Genomic DNA, 16,401 nt, shown 5'->3' with positions numbered 1-16,401 from the left:
ATAAAGTTTCATCAAGGTTTTCATCTTCCTCCTCCTCTTCCTCCTCCTTGCAAACAAAGAAACAAACAGGTAGGTCTCTACCAGGAGCCAGGCTGGGCTGCCCACAGCCTGTTCCAGAGCAGCAGGACTTTCCCCATTACCTTCTTCATAAGACACAGTCACCCACCAGGCATGACATGGATAAGATGTGTCTATAAGCAGTAGGGGGGCGGAATGGTGCCTGCAGTGCTGGGCTGCTGCAATCTTTGGGGCTCATACACACAGCCACACAAAGGGGAGAGACAGACCAAGGTTCTTCTCATGTTCCCCCAGCCAACAGGGCACCAAACACAGGCTGTGAGTTGGGAATGAACCACCAAACTAAGACAGCTGCATCACACAGCTCGCCTTTACCCAGAGACAAGAGCAGGGTTAGCACATCTCCCAGCCGGAGGGCCAGGAGCAAGCCGCAAGCAAGGATGACCCCAACCACTACCAGGCTGTGCCAATGCTGGAAGCATGAGGTAAAGGAGCAAGCATCCAGAGGCTCCTGGACAAGGCCACAATGAGAGAGACTTACAACACTGGGAATGCTTTGGCTGGCTCTGGACATGTAGTGGGTGCTTTGCAGATCAGCAGGGCTGAGCCTTATCCCAGACTGGCAAGATAATGACCAGAAAAAGGCTCCTCATCTCCTTGAGAGAGGTTGTGTCACCCCAAGCTATAGCACCAAGAGTACAGAGCAGGTTACAGCTCCCTGTTTGACAGGGCCAGCAGAGCAGGGCTGAGGGTTGCTGCAAAGCTGGACCTGATAGGGGAGTTCCTGGAGCAAAGACCAGCCGAGGTTCCTGCCTTGTGAGCCAGACAGAGTACAGAGTGCCCCTTGTCATGTCAGGCCCCCATGTGCAAGGGAGGCTGTGCAAATAACAACAGGGTCCTGAAAGCCCAGGAGGAGCGAGTTGTGTAAGGGTTACTCTTTTTCTTGCCCTAATGCAAGACAGGCCTGGGCACAGGCCAGACTTGCACATACTGTACCCCGAATTGGTGTCTGAAGGGAGGGCTCCCCGGGGGGGCTGGCTCACTTGCTCTGCCGGGTTCACTGTGCTCCAAGACACATGGAAGGTGAAGGGGCTGTTCCTGCCTAGAGCCTGGGACAGGGCAAAAGCAGCAGTTAGTGCCTGGAACCTGAAGAGGGTCTAGCAGGGAATGCAAAGACAGGACTGTGGACAAGGGACAGATAACCCTGCTGTGCTTATGGGACGATGCAGAGAAAAGTGGGGGAACACCACTCAAGGCAATTCCCACAGGGCCCTAAGATGTGCTATAGCTCAGCAATGCAGAGTTCAGCATGGACAGCAAGGATATCCCCAGCCAGAGATAGGGCAGGCTCCCCACACAAGACAGTGGCAGAGAGCACAACAGCATGGATAATGATCTTCCTGGCTGGTGCATTTCACCAGCCAGGCAGCGAGCCATCTCTCCCCCACACAGCACAAGACAGGGTCCCACACTAAAGACCCCAATCCCAAGGCTAGGCCGAGGGAAGTGTCTGAGAAATTCCTTCCTACCTGCATTTGCTGCTTCCCAGAGATCCAGTGCCATCTGGAAGGCCTGGGCCACCGTCAGAGTCACAGCCTGGGCCTGTGTACAAGAAAGAAGGAAAACATCTACTTCCATCTCTGCCGTCAAACAAAGACAACACTGCTGCCCAAGATCTGAGAGCCTCAAGCTCTTCCTTGCTGCTTTTCCCTATGGAGCACGTATTTGGAAGGCCAGAGTTCAATGCTTTGTGGGCCAGCCATTCCCAAGAGGAACTGGGACTGAAGAACTTTCTATTGCTCACCACCCACTTCTGCAGAATGTGAGGAAACATGCATTCCCTGTCTATTTCCAGCTAAGATGCACAGAGATAAGGGTCTCCTCCCTCTGAAGGGGAAGAAGAAAGGGCCTTTTACCTCAAAGAACCAAGGGCAGAGGAGAAGTGCTTACAATCTTCTTCTTGGGTGAGAGGAAGGCATGGCACTCCAGTGCCCCACTCTCCTGGCTCTGTGCAACGTAAGCAAAGATTTTGTTCTGCAGCTTGTCTGTTGTGCAGTAGGAGATCCTGTGGACAGAGAGTAGCTGCTCAGAGTAACAGGGGAACACGGCACAAGTCTTCTGCTCTTCTCCCAGAACACAAACAAGCATTGCTGACAGCCTGAGACTTCCACCTGTCCTGGATAACAGGCAGCCCAGCACCCCAGCAAGGATCAAAGGCTGCCTGGCACCTAGAACTCATAAGAGATCACTGCATCCACAGGTATTCCTCTCTCGTGTTGCCCCAGTGTGCTCTTTGGTCCTCTGATGCCCAATTCAAGTTGAGGTGCAAACTCAAACACTAAGACAAAAAGAAAAACAGGTGATCACCTCCAAAAACACAACTGAAGGCCAGGCAGCATCTGCCTTAGCACATCAGCTCCTGTGCCGAGACCCAAATTTTGCACCAAGAATTTGTCCTGACCCTGCTTCACTTCTTGCCACCAGCCTTCAGACATCCTCTCCTCACACACAGCACCCACCAACACCCAGTCCAGCTAAAGCACAATAGGCAGCAGTTAAAAATAATAATAATAATAATAAAAACAACCAGCTCTCCCAGAAACTGCCTTTAGCCAACCCACGTGAGCTGCAGGCCAAGGCACCCTCATTCCACTGCAGCCAGAAGGGCAGTCCTCTGGTCCTGTGTCAACAAAAAAAGGTAGACATGCAGTCCTGCCCTTGTGGTGGTGGCTTCCCAGCCACCAGCCCTGATCTGACATCCTGTTGAATGCAGGATGCAGAAGAGACAAGCAGGGCCTGCAGAAAAGGCCAGACAGACTGACCCAGAACACAAAGCAATCCAGGCCCCTGCCTGCATTTAGACCCAAGCAGTGCTGTGGGGTGCAGCAGGGAGAGGGAGCTGGTCTCAGAGAGCCAAAAGAAGACCTAAGGCACACAGTATTACTAACAGAAGGCCCATCCCACCCTAGCTCCTCAGGATCCCATCAGTCTCCTTCTGGCTGCTAGGGAACATCCAGGCCCTCCTACACACTATGCCCACCTGTAGATGGAGATGTTTTCAACAATCTCCTTTGTGTCTGCGTCTTGCAGCGAGATGCCCCTCGGAGACACTGTCAGAATCACCTTCTGGAACTTGCGAGCTCCCACCTGTGCCTGGCAGTGGGGAAACACCAGACACCTCTGCAAACCCAGTGAGGGCCTTCACCCCACCTTGTTGAGTCCCCCAGACTCTGTACAGAAAGCCACCCACTTGGACCCTCACTATAAAAGCAGGATCCTGCCTTTGGGGTAAGAAAGGAAAAAAATGGAGAGCAGGCACAATCTTGTGTAGAACACCCCTGGAGTCCCTTCATGCTATTGCCATGCACATGGGATAGGACAGATCCCACCTCCCCCAGCCCTCATCCTCCTCTCCATGCAGAGAGGGGCACAGCCCTGCTCCCAGCTGTATTCCCAGTGTGGAAGGAGGTAACAGCAGCTGTCCTGCAGGAAGACAGCTTCCTTCGCAGCACAGAGATGGGGGACAGACAGCCTTGCACACCACCCTCCCTTGGGAACAGTGCAGTCCCTAGCTGGAGTTCAGTGCTGAGACATGGATGCTTTTTTTTTTTTTTTTTGGGGGGTGGGGGGGAGGGAAGGGCTGGGGGCTCCAAATGGGCTCTTCTCTACCCCAGCACAGCAGGGCCCAGGGCTGGCTCTCACCATGGCAATGATCCGGCGGATGGCAGCAGCTGCCATGTCTTCTCCTTTGGGTTTCTCTACCAGTGTCATGCCCAGATACTTCAGTGTGAAGCACATCCCCTCCAGCAGTGGCTCCTGCATATCAGCCCAGCTCTCAGGAAGCTCTGTAAAGAAAAAAATGACTCAGCAGTAGAAGCCATGTACCATCAGCCACATGGCTAGTCCCAGAAGAGCCACCCCACCTCACTGCAGCTTCAGTGCTCTGGGCAGCAGTGCTTCTACCTGCACTCACCAGGGTACTCTCCTCCTGGCTCTGTGACATTCTTGGAATAAGAACAGAATGAAAGGAGAGTTCACCCCTGAAGCTTTTAGTCCCCATTCCTGGAGGTACAAGCTCTGCCAGCAAAATAGTAAGCTCCTGCATATCTACATAGAGCCTCAGATGCTGCAGTGTTAAATGCTATCTGCCAAAACCTATCATTCACAGGTCTCTCTCGCTACAAGCAGCATGTGCTCTGTACTGTATTCATCTCATCATCTAGGCTTCATGCACACCTCAGAAACAGCAACATTTGCTGCCCTACTTAATCAGATCAAAATCCCCAAATAGTCCTAGTGTAACCAAAGCCAAACTTCTGGTAGCTATTATCTACAGCAGCAGGCTGTCAGGAGAGGAGTAGTTTGTCCAGCACTCACAGTTGAAGCAGAGCTGGTTGGGAAACAATCACCCTATAAAGGCTCTGTGTTAAGGAAGAACTTAGACTGGCATTTCAAGGGTGCAAACTAGCTTCCCAAAAACATGTTTTATGGATGAAGTCCAAGACACTGAGGGAAGAGATCTCCCACGTGCATTTCTGTGGAGGTCACAGAATGGAAGGGGCACTCGTCTCTGTTTTCTGTGCTCTTTGTTTTGAAATCTTATTGCTGCAGTCAGAAATAAATAAAATAAAAAATAATAATTTAAAAATACTCCGACAGGTCCATGTCTTTCTTATGCTAGGGGCCTCAGAGATGAACACAACATTCCAGGTGGGATCTCACGAGAGTGGAGTAGAGGGGGAGAATCGCCTCCCTCGACTTCCCTAGATTCCCTCTAGACAATCCTCAGCATGTCCAGTTTCCCTCAGAAACCAGTCTATTTCACAAGACAGGTAGTAGAAAGAGCCCTGACCTACAGTCAGTCCTGATAACACTATTACTGGTAGAAGACACACAAAATAAGTGCTGTTTTCAAGCTCTGAACCCATAAGACAAAGCCATTGTCTTCAACAGAAAGTTCACTCTCAAAGTAAGAGTCAAAGGCAAAAGCTGTATTTATCATGCTAGTACCATACACAAAGGAATGCTTCTCTCATACCGAGTACTTCCTTGTGATGCTTTCAAAGACAGCTGAAGCAGAAATCAGTTCATATTTACCTCCTCAAATCCTAAACAGCACAAGTATGGTAAGAGAAGAGACAAGAAGGACTAAGATGCAGGGAGCCATAGACTCCATCTTGTTCTCAGGGATTCATCCCACGAGGAGCAGGCAGCGAGCCTGGAACAGGACCAGAGAAGTTATGTGCACGTTAGAAAAACTGGATTTGAATGCTGCCCTGGGAATTGCCTAGGTATCTACTGTTCACGCTAAGATAATACTTTTCAGGTTATTTTTCACCTCTTTCTTGGGATTAGCTCCCAGAAGATTACTGACATGCTTGAAAAAGCTCTGACTCATAATTGGAATAACCTGAGCCCACAGGGAAATCACGAGACCTTATTTTTGCAGCACTCCTAAAATTACCAGGGAACCCACCTCGATACCATACAAGTGTCAGGGACCTCTCTCTCCCCTGGGTAAAAATCACTCTGTCTCACTGCAAGCTTTGAGAACAGCTCAAACATGCTGCCAGAGCAAGCACTGCTGCCCCACTAAAGTGGCTGGGTAGCCGTGAAGGAGGAAGCCCACGCACTGCCCTCCTGCTGGGCCTGTGGGGTCAGCCTACCCAGCGGGCAGTCACCCCATGGCGAGCTACGTACAGACCTGTCCCTCACTGGGCATTTCCACACCTGCACAGGACCAGATGCAGCGGTTCAGGAAGACCAAACCTCACCCAGGCAGGAAACGGTGCCTGCAGATGGGGCACACCATGCCCCGGCAGCACCGGTGCCACTGTCCGGGACAGCCACCCGGGGCCTTCCAACCCACCGGCACGCACGATCTCAATGACACCACGGGGCAGGAGCCTGCCCGACGGGGACAGCGCTGCCAGGTCACGCGAACAGCCCGGCCCGGCCCGGCTGCAGCCCCACAGCCCCCGCGAACCCCACAGCCTGGCTCCCGGCTCCCCGGCCTCCGCCCCGCCCGGCGGCCGCGTCCCGGGCCCGGCCGGACCGAGAACAGCGCTCAGCGCTCCCCGCCCGCGCACCGGCACCGAGGAGGGCCCGGACCCAGGCGCCGCAGCCCAGCCCGATGCCCGGACCCCGCCCGGACCCCGCCCGCTCCCGGCACCCGTGGCCCGCACTCACTGCGCCGCCGGCAGAGCCCCAGGCCGTGCCGGGCGAGGCGCGGACTCCGCAGCACGGCGCGCCCCGCCGCCCGCAGCGCCTCCATGGCGGTGCCGAGGCCGAGCCCTGCCGGTACCGAGACGGCGGGGGCCGGGCCGGGCGGGGCGGGGCGGGCCGGTAGCGGGGGGGCGCCGTCCGCCGCCGGGCTCGGCGCGTTGACGTCAGCAGCGGCGGAGGCCCTGGGGTTGCCGGGGCAACGGGGGCGAGTTCGGGGGGGCCCGGCGGCGGCGCGGTCCCGTCCCGGCCCGTCCCGGTCCCGCTCTCGGCGCGATGCAGCTGCGGCACGTGCGGACGCTGCTAGCCCCGCAGGTCGGGCCGGGCCGGGTTGGGCCGGGGGAGGCCAGGGGGGTCGGGGTGCGGCGGCGCCTGAGGCTGTGTGTGTCCCGCAGGACGGCTCTGCGCGGGTGACCTGCATGGCCTGGTCGGCCAACAGCGGCCGCTTCGCCGTGTGCACCGCAGACCGGGTGGTGCTGCTGTACGACGAGCACGGCGAGCGGCGTGACAAGTTCTCCACCAAGCCCGCCGACGCCAAGGTGAGGGCCCCGGGTCCGGGCTGCTGCCAGCAGGGCCTGCCGTAGCTGGGCTGCGGTCGTGGGCTGGGGGCTGGTTGGTGCACGTGCAGCCGGGGCGTGCCAGCCTTCCCCCGTGTCTCAAGCTGCCTTCCTCCACAGTATGGGAGGAAGAGCTACGTGGTCAAAGGCATGGCATTCTCCCCCGACTCCACCAAAATCGCCATTGGCCAAACGGACAACATTGTCTATGTCTACAGGATCGGAGAGGAGTGGTGAGTCTGGTGGCAGAGTGACCATTGCTGCGCCTGTGAGAAGGAAGCGGTGCTCTCCCTCCTTTCCACGTAGTACGCTTTCTGGGTGCTGGTGTGGGTGTGCATCCAGGCCTGGTCCTCAGTGTAGTATGTGCCATGGTGCATATCATCTAGCCTGCAATTAATCGCTCAGATAGCAACAGATAGGGTTTCCTTGAACAGTCTTTGTGGACCGAGGTGGGAGCATGTGCCAGCTTCTGTGGGGCTATGGCTGCAAAATGAAAGTGCTGTTTCACAGATGTGGATATGAGGCACATGGCTGCGTCACTTCAGCGTCATTTGCTTGTATATGTTGTTCTTAAGCTGCTCAGAAAGGTATGTCACCAAAATTTTGTAAGCTCAGATAATTCCCATATTTTCCAATATCGTTAGTCTTGGAAAATGTAGAACTTTTTTTTTTTTTTTTTTTTTTTAATATTCTGCCTAAAGTTGGCTTGTGGTAGACCACCAGCATATAAAACTTAACTCACTTGTGTTTGACAATATTAATATGAACCGAATACAAACAGTAGGGTATCTAGAATGGGCAGTTTTACCAGGTTCACCAATAGTCATTTTTGTCTGCTTTTGTCTGCCTTTTTCTGCAGGGGTGACAAGAAGGTGATATGCAACAAGTTCATCCAAATGGTGAGACTTAGACTCCTGTTTAACTCCATTTTCTGAAGTAGCTGTAGGATAAAAATAATTGTATGTCACTTTGCGCATACTCAGAGACATGCTCATAGGAGGGCCATCCACCATCTCTGGTGGATGGCCATCCACCATCTCAGTGCTGGCTGCAGAAGGGGAATGAATATAATTCTATTGCACTGACAGTAAGGGAAGAAAGCTGTTGGTCAGCCTTTGTTTCTCTGTGGTTGACCTGCTGCACTGAGTGATCATGACACTGGAAGAGTGTTAAGAATGAGGAAAACAGAGCAAGAAGGGCTTGGTATCCACTTGTCCCTTTCTTGAACATTACAGTTATACCAGATATTAGTAGTCTCACTGGAGAGTCCTTTCATTGTTCATTACTTGCTGCTTCAGTATGCTGGCAATGACTAGCGCTGCTTCCTGTCCCTCTGACTCTCCTTTGCTGCAGCACCTAGCTAGCAGCCTGATGGGAGGCTGCTTGTCTCTTGCAAGGCTTAGATGTTGCACACAGCATATGTACAGTTTTTGTATTTTAATTTAGTTGTTCATTTCTATTTTCTCTCTCTCTCTCATTTATCCTATGCCTTTTTTTACCATTTCTATCATAATGAATCTTTTATTTTTCTAGTGCTATCTGTGTGGTTTCTTATAATTCTTTCCTTGATGGGGGTAGATTTTCCACTGTAGATGAATTCTCCACTGTAGATTCTCCACTGTAGCTGAATATTTCTATTTACATTTTTTTGGTACATTCAGTCAATATGGGAGATCATCTATTTGGCCCTTTCCCTCACCTGCAATTTGCAAAACCTACTGGGCATTCTTGTGCATATTGTGAATACAGTGACACTGTTCTGCTTTGCTGACAAGCAAGGCATCCTGCTAGAGGGTCAGGATCTCAAGAGTACCTGCAAGTTTGACTTCCTTACACTAGTAGCTGAGCTTGTTACCACTTTGTAAGGCTTGTTTCTAAGTTTCAACTAGGCTGCTTGTGACTGTGTTAGACTGAAAATAATGGTTGGGAAATGATGAGGGAAATAAGTGGATGTCTGGGAAACAGGAAGAGTAAAAGATGCATCTTGTTGATTGGTTGGACATGTAAGCTATGAGCAGCTTGGGCATCCAGGGACATTTAGGTATCTGATAGTTGTTGTGTTTGCTGACATGAATGGTAAGAGTGGGGAAGAGTAAGTGAGATGAATAAGTGAGAGTGTATATATATATCTAAAGCAGGCTCGGATTCTTAAAATGGAACAGATACGCCTATGAAGCTGGTGCTAGTGGCACAATGCCAAACTTTGACTGAAATTTTTCAATTTAAATGTAAAATGGCTTCATTAACTCTTTTGGCTCTCTCTTACAGTTAGGTTTCATGCTGACCCCCATACCTCCGATTTTAAAATTCCCTTTGATATAGATTTAATGAATCTTTCTGCCTGACCTATGTGGTAGCATTGGATAGTCATCTTGCTTGTAAATGAAAAGATATACGTAAGCACTACTTGTGATTCAGCAAATGAAGGTCCAAAGTACAGATATTCTCATATCTGTTATGAAATTAGCAGAGTAAAATTATTTTTCTGATTTATATTTGTTGTTGCAAAAAAGTATTTTAAAATAGCTGTGATTTTATACATTCGAACATAACATCTGGAAAACCACACATAATCAAAGAGCAGTCCCCTCAGAAGAGCACTGATACTGAACAACATCAAGTATAAATTTGATGCCCTGTTTAAGCTCTTCTCAGCCTCTTACTCTACCCTAGCTCACTGTTACCTAGTTCAAGTTTCAGTATGGAGGGCCTTAATCCCACTTTAAAGTCCATCACAGTGCTCCCATCTCTTCTCTTTCTTGGACTTGAGAGGTCTCATTCCTGAGCTGTCTTATGTAGCAAGCAATGGGGCAAGAAGCTTTGTAAGTATAGTGGAGCTCTTATCTCTCTTTTTAATTTCTCCTTGGCAGAGTGCTGTGACCTGCTTATTGTGGCCAGCGGAGAATATCATTGTCTTTGGTCTTGCTGAAGGAAAGGTAGAGAAACTTATTTTCCTGATACTCTTTTCCATGTAGGGGCTATGAGAGCCTGCCTGCACCTAGGGTGCAGGGGAAGAAACATAATTCTGTGGTCTTAGGGCACCCCTAAGCAACAGGGGGATTACTCCAGAGGCTCAAATTTTCTGGTTTTGGTTCCCAGTTCTTGGAGGTTCTATTGGATCCTTTGGTCCTTTTCCTGAGCCTTCCTAAAAATGTGGAAGTCTGACACCTTCCACTCCCTTCTAGTTGAAGGTGTTCCTGCCAATGTCAGGGTGGTTGGAATTAGATGATCTTTAAGGTCCCTTTCAACCCAAACCATTCTATGATTCTATGACTGCAGCTCCAAGTTTCCCATTTGCTCTCCAACCTACCAGAAAGCAATGAGCTTTCTATTTCTGTTGCTGGTTATAGACTGGAAAACATACGGGGACATTACACTGCAGGATATCCGCGATTCTGTTTGGGAACAGAAGCAATATTGATCAGATTCTCTTTCTCAGGTTCGTTTAGCAAATACAAAGAACAACAAGTCTTCCACCATTTATGGGACAGATTCCTATGTGGTCTCTCTAACTTCCAAGTGAGTATGGCATTGCTTTAGGCTACACTGCTTTACCTCAGCCTCCTACCTAGCCATTGGCCCTGGCAGAACTTGTGGCAGTATGGGAGGTTGTTAGAATGTCTTTCTGCTGTCAGTTCTTGTCAAGATGATAACATTCAGTGCTTTCCAAAAGTAATTTCTTCCTAAAATCTGACACCTGGCCACTCCACACTAGCCCATCCAGTTTGACTGTCCCCAAACACATTTCAGGATGTAAGTGCCTGTAAGATACGTATGTTGATTTATTTGAATTCATGACTTGATAAAGATTAAAGTTGTCAACTTCATTAGCTAATTACTAATAGCAGTCAGGTTTAAGAACTAAAAAATAGAAAATGTTCTGTCAGATTAAATTGTGACAAGTCTATAATTAGAAAAATAATCATAAAGTACCGTTCTGAATTATTTTGATTAATTTTCATTTTAAGTACTGTAGTATCATTTACCTAAAATATTTAAGATATGTCATCATCCTAGCAGTAGGATTTTTGATAAATGGTGTTATTCTGTTTTCTGAGTGCTGAACAATAAAGCTAGTCTCTGACTTCCCACTGCTGACAGATCCTTCCAGAACCTGTCTTGCATCCATTTCAAAGGCTTTCTGTTTTTTTGTTCTCTCTCCTTTGCTCTCGTTTCTCCTCCCTTTCTTTCTTTACCCCTCTCCCCTTCCCTCACATCTCTTCCCCCTCTTTCCTCCTCCCCTTTTCTCGCTCTCCTCAGTCTCCCTCCACTATCTCTCTTTTCCTGTTATTTCTAAACACAGCACATGCTATTATTGATATGATGTTAATGACGAATCTGGGATTGCAATAGACAGAAGGCAGCATCATAGAAAATGTATTCTTTATATGAATTATCATTAAAAGTGTTCATTCTGTGTGCCTTACATTAAGCCTGCTTCTTCTTCCTTTCTCTCTTCTCCCTGCTTGTGTAGAGAAGTACACAAGATATTAATGCTACAGATAATGGACTTAGTCCCGGAGTGTTTGTCTAGATGTCTTATGTTTTTTTCTTCAACTTTTGTTGCTTTTATTGATTACTGGTGTCACAATATTCAGCCTCACTTCTGGAGGAGTTCAAAATGAAAGGATTGTTTGAAACACCTTGCTATAAGAAATTGTGTACATAGTCTTTATTCCAGTTCCTTATCCTCTCTGTGTTTTAGTAGTATAGTAAGTTGTTTATTGTGATTTTACATGATGAAAATATTTAAGTGGCTGCTCTTGTCTCTCCATACGTTTGTCTGCTGTAGCTTTTATGGACACTTATACAGGTACTCGATCCTCTTCTGTTCACCATCCAACTTATCTTTGGTGAAGGTTCCTTTGATGAGCAACATCAACAATGTCCCTGGAACTGGCTCTTCTGGTCAGGGATAGAAAAATAAAGGTACAAATCTTATTGCAACTTTGCTCTGTTTATTTGCAGTGTGTCGGGGAAAGGAATCCTGTCTGGCCATGCGGATGGAACCATAGTACGCTTCTTCTTTGATGATGAGGGCTCAGGTGAATCACAGGTATCAAAGATCTTTCTTCAGTGAGCGAAATTCCTGTTTGCACGGTGAACTTACTGGCTCAAGAGCTCTGTAAAGTGATGAGGTTGTGAAGAGAGTGCAGATCTGGAGAGGATCTGCAGTCTGTTCTTGCTAGCAGAGGTTTTATGAAATGTTGAAGACAATGGAGCAGTGACTGGATGCTTTGAATTACACTGAGTGTGGTAATAAGAAAGGACGTTACCGTTTTGTGTATGAGACATGAGGCTTTTCAGATGTCTGGAAAGATCTGATGTTAGAATGTCCAGGAGAATGATACTCAAATGGGTAGGGTTCCAGAGAACAAGTATTATCTTCTTCTCATTAAGCGAGGTATAGTTACTCCAGTTAACCCTGAATCCCAAGTTCACATTGTGTCTGTGGATAGGGCACCCAACATTTCTCTTGAGCCTCCTGCTGCTCCCCAAAAGGAGTAATCTCTGTGCTTTAAAATGTGATGAAGAAATGTTATTCCCACTCAGATCTGTTCTCTCTCACTGAAGCAATTTGAGCATGTCTGCCATCTAGCATAAGCTGAAGGCTGCATCTATACTTTGCTAGTTTAAGAATGCATTCTGGTCTAGTTAATGGTACTGGTACTGACATTCTCTCTTAACTAAATGAATGGAATAATTCTTACATCTTTCAGTTCTGGTTTCTGTCTGCCTTCCTACAGCCTAAGGCATGCAGACAAAGCAACACCCATGAAAAGGACTTTACAGAAAGGGCTTCATACTGGTCTCATTGTGGTAGAATACAGAGGCCAGTTGAGGGCTAAAGCCAATGATGTTTTCAAGATGTTCTCTCATGTCTAATGTAGGGTAAGTTGGTGACGCATCCCTGTCCTCCTTATGCCCTTGCCTGGGCTTTGAACAGCATTGTGGCTGCAGGATGTGATAAGAAGATTGTAGCTTATAGCAAGGAGGGAAATGTGATTCAAACCTTTGACTATAGTCGGGACTCCTCAGAGAAGGAATTCACCACAGCAGCTGCCAGTCCCGGTGGCCAGGCTGTTGTCATTGGAAGCTATGATAGGTATGGTGCCTGTTGGAAGTCTCCCTTTTATAGAGCTTTCTTCTTCAACCATGCACATTTCTTCATGTTTTTCATCTGTTCTCACAGGCTAAGGGTTTTGAACTGGACCCCACGCCGTGGTGTCTGGGAAGAAGCCAAACCCAAAGAAATAGCTCACCTCTACACCATCACAGCTCTAGCATGGAAGAGGGATGGTTCAAGGATCTGTGTGGTTTGTATAATCAGTTAGCAGCCCATGAGTCACACACCAGGCATAGTCTCATGCATTCTCCTGAGAATGAAATGATGTGGTACAGAGAGGGCACATGAGAGAAGGCGTACTGTCACCTAGGAATGTGATGCAAGATGCCTAGGCTGAGACGTTGTGCAAGGGACACTGCTGAATTCAGATGTGCAGTGTACCCAGTGCCAGGACAAGAGTCAGTGGGCACAAAACAAAACACAAAGAGTTTTCATCTGAACATCAGGAAACACTGAGCAATGGAATAGGTTGCCCAGAGGGGCTGTGGAATCTTCCTCCTTGGAGATCTTCAACAGCCATCTGGACATGATCCTGGGAAACCTGCTCTAGATGTTCCTTGCTTGAGCAGGGGGGTTGGACCAGATGACCTCAGAGGTTCCTTCCAGCCTTAACCATTCTGTGATTCTGATACGTACAGTACACCTGGAAAACATCATCAATGTTTGTGTAATGGCTCATTGGCTGCAACAGTCCCCGTTTTTTGACAGAAGCATAATAAGGTCAGCATAGCTTCTCTAGAGCAGTCTCATGAGCATCCTTTCCATCCAGAAAAACTGAACTGTTTCTTATACTTTATGTGCTACATTTTCTGTTTAGAGTTGTCTTTTTTTCTACTTCCAGCCTATGGACCTTGGTCTGTCTTTCTCTATTAAGTTAATTAAATCTTTAAAGCTCTTTAAATTAATCTTTCTTTAAATGTTTCTGTATTAAGCGAAATAGCTCCCTACATAATTTAAAGAGTTTTAAAGAGATTGCTATTTACAACTTTTTTTTGATAGTTTTTGCATCTTTTTATGTTCAACAAAATCAAGAATTCTTAAAATATTTTCAGAGAATTAATTGAACAGGAACAAATACTTGCAGAGAAGGGGAAGAGGGTAAGGGATAGATGAGTAGTGAAAGGAGTGTGGATGTTTTAAAGTGAGAAATTGAGAGGGATAATGGGGAAGATGAGGACAGAGGTGATTTTTAACCCCTCCTCTTCCTCTACCATGTATTTGCCAGGATTTGTTAAGCTCACTTTCTCTAAGAACTTTTAAGTTTTCCTAGTCTCTCAAGAAAGTCAAGATAGGGCTGGTCCTTATGTACCTGGGGGCTTGAACCACATTCTTCAGAGGGTCCAGGACCTGTGGGTTTCTGTCACACCTCTGATCCTGTTCATGTGAGTAGGGTCTGGAATACCTCTCCTTAAACGAATTCACTGACTGTGTACAGTGTGTTTGTTTCCCCAGGGTACTCTGTGTGGAGGAGTTGAACAATTTGACTGCTGTCTTCGCAGAAGCATTTACAAAAATAAATTTGAAATGACGTATGTGGGACCAAGCCAGGTAAGAGGATATACAATAAGGTTATGTCTTTTGGTGAAAATGAGATGTTCACTAAAACTAGACGTGTTTGGGGTTCTTGGTTCCATCATCTTCTTTCCTGTTCATAATCTGTGTCCAGTCCTTGTTCCAGCCATTCAGATTTTCTCAGCCAATCAGCTAAGAATATACACTGTATATTCTGTAGTAGTGAGCTTCAGCCTCGATACAACTTGATGTATTGTACTTGAGAGAGTTAAGAGCGATGGTGAATTTCTCTAAGTCTGTTTACCTCATTGCCTCCCTCCTTCAAAACAGTTATACACTTCCTTGAAAAATATGCACCAAAATCAGCACAGCAAGTTACAAAAGTATTTTATGTACACATTTGCACCTATGGTTTGTCTGTAGGAATTTGTTGGGAGGGTCTTAGGGACAGGGTCAAGGTCCAGGGACAGGGTCAAGTCTGGATGGTAATTTGATAGAATGAAAGACAATTGAGTTTATTTCCTAGTTTGTGAATTTGTGTGGGGTACAGTGTGAAATACAGACTCCCTAAGTGGTTTAATTTCAGTCAGCTTTACCTGGTTCAAGTCAGGTAGTAAGGGTGCACTAGTGGTCTGGGTGCCCCTCTGTAGTCAGTGGCAAGAGAGCAGAACTCCTAAATGATGAGTCATCCTTGGGAGCCTGAGGAGACCTATAGTTAGGCTAGAAACTTCTAAATGGTAGAAGTGAGTCCCACACTTCTACTACAGTGGTTGTCCACTACAAAAGTAACGGTAAGGTTTCTTTAAAAAACAGAGTGAAATGATGTGAAGGAATATCTAAATACCCAAATATCATCTGTTACATAATCTTTCATAGGACAATAAGTCTGTGTTCTTCCTCTGTGCGTGGAAAGAGGGCCTCATATTTTTCTCACATTCTGCAGGTCATTGTGAAGAACCTCTCAACAGGAACTCGTGTTGTGTTAAAATCCCACTATGGTTATGAGATTGATGAGGTGAAGATCTTAGGGAAAGACAGATATCTGGTGGCCCATACCTCAGACACATTACTGCTGGGTGACATCAGCTCCAACAAGCTCAGTGAGGTAATGGAAAATCTATGACATTTCAAGAGTATCAAATGCTTAGCTTTGCAACTCACAGAATATGTTTTCTGCATAGGAACAATACATTTTTTTTCAAAGAATCATAGAATAATTCAGATTGGAAGGGACCTTGGGATGTCTTTTATCAAAACCTCTTACCCAAAAGAGGGTCAACATTAAATTCAGGTGTGATGTCTCAGGCTTTATCCAGGCAGGTATTGAAAACCTTCAAGGATGGAGATACCACGGTTTCTCTGGTCAATGCTTTACTGTCCTTGGGGGGGAAAAGCTTTTTTTCCTTTTTATTTTTATTTTTTATTTATTCTATGTTATGCTGGAATCTCATCTGTTGTAATTTATGACCATTCTTCACCTTTCCATTGTGTATCTGCAAAAACAAACAAACAAACAAACAAAAATGTCTCCTAAGGTCTGCCTTCTCTAAGCTGAGGAAGCACAATTCCTTCAGCCTCAGAGTGCAAGTGCTCCAGCCCCCAACACCTCGATGGGCCTCCACTGAGTTTCCTCCAGTTTATCAACATCTTCAGTGTTTTGTACTGAGGATGGGGTGAGAGGAGGGTAGAGGGGTGGAGGACAAAACTGTATGATGTACACCTGCACATTTGCAAATTCCAGATGTGAATGTGTGGATTCACACAAGGATTCAAAAGAGAACGATTTCAGCCACATGTGGTGTGGAGATTCTATCCCCACAAATGGTAGCACTGATTCTGTGCAGAAGATTTACTGAGGCAAAGTTGTTTTGGGGATACTTTTTATATTAAAGTTAGTCTGGAGGAAGGTGAAGAGATGCTGTGAAAAAATAGGCTAGAGGTTCATGTACATTGGTCATACATATA

At 47.2% G+C, this 16,401-nt stretch overlaps 2 protein-coding genes across 2 annotated transcripts in view; one reads left to right on the top strand and one right to left on the bottom strand.

The window, feature by feature from the left end:
* Positions 1 to 949: 949 nt before the first annotated feature.
* On the bottom strand, positions 950 to 6,292 carry LOC311208103 (low density lipoprotein receptor adapter protein 1-like; the record flags this gene model as incomplete). The annotated part of the gene is made up of 7 exons (XM_084284524.1): positions 950 to 966; positions 1,062 to 1,127; positions 1,548 to 1,620; positions 1,969 to 2,083; positions 3,059 to 3,171; positions 3,721 to 3,863; positions 6,208 to 6,292. The coding sequence occupies 7 exons, from the start codon at positions 6,290 to 6,292 to the stop codon at positions 950 to 952; spliced, it is 612 nt and encodes a 203-aa protein (XP_084140650.1).
* Positions 6,293 to 6,515: 223 nt separating this feature from the next.
* The window catches only part of IFT172 (intraflagellar transport 172), a gene marked incomplete at its 3' end in the record, with an annotated part of 38,930 nt that continues 29,044 nt past the window's right edge, over positions 6,516 to 16,401 (top strand). The window contains exons 1-11 of the mRNA XM_084285046.1: positions 6,516 to 6,555; positions 6,636 to 6,779; positions 6,918 to 7,030; positions 7,657 to 7,696; positions 9,668 to 9,733; positions 10,237 to 10,316; positions 11,766 to 11,853; positions 12,689 to 12,903; positions 12,991 to 13,114; positions 14,377 to 14,472; positions 15,380 to 15,541. Of these exons, the coding sequence (XP_084141172.1) occupies positions 6,517 to 6,555; positions 6,636 to 6,779; positions 6,918 to 7,030; positions 7,657 to 7,696; positions 9,668 to 9,733; positions 10,237 to 10,316; positions 11,766 to 11,853; positions 12,689 to 12,903; positions 12,991 to 13,114; positions 14,377 to 14,472; positions 15,380 to 15,541 (1,167 nt within the window). The 5' untranslated portion in view covers position 6,516. The remainder of the gene's footprint in view (positions 6,556 to 6,635; positions 6,780 to 6,917; positions 7,031 to 7,656; positions 7,697 to 9,667; positions 9,734 to 10,236; positions 10,317 to 11,765; positions 11,854 to 12,688; positions 12,904 to 12,990; positions 13,115 to 14,376; positions 14,473 to 15,379; positions 15,542 to 16,401) is intronic.

The sequence above is a fragment of the Netta rufina genome (genome assembly GCF_964035555.1).
Source record: "Netta rufina genome assembly, chromosome: 3".
Taxonomy (NCBI): domain Eukaryota; kingdom Metazoa; phylum Chordata; class Aves; order Anseriformes; family Anatidae; genus Netta; species Netta rufina.
Note: the sequence above shows the minus strand (reverse complement) of the source record. Positions and strands in the feature narration are given on the sequence as shown.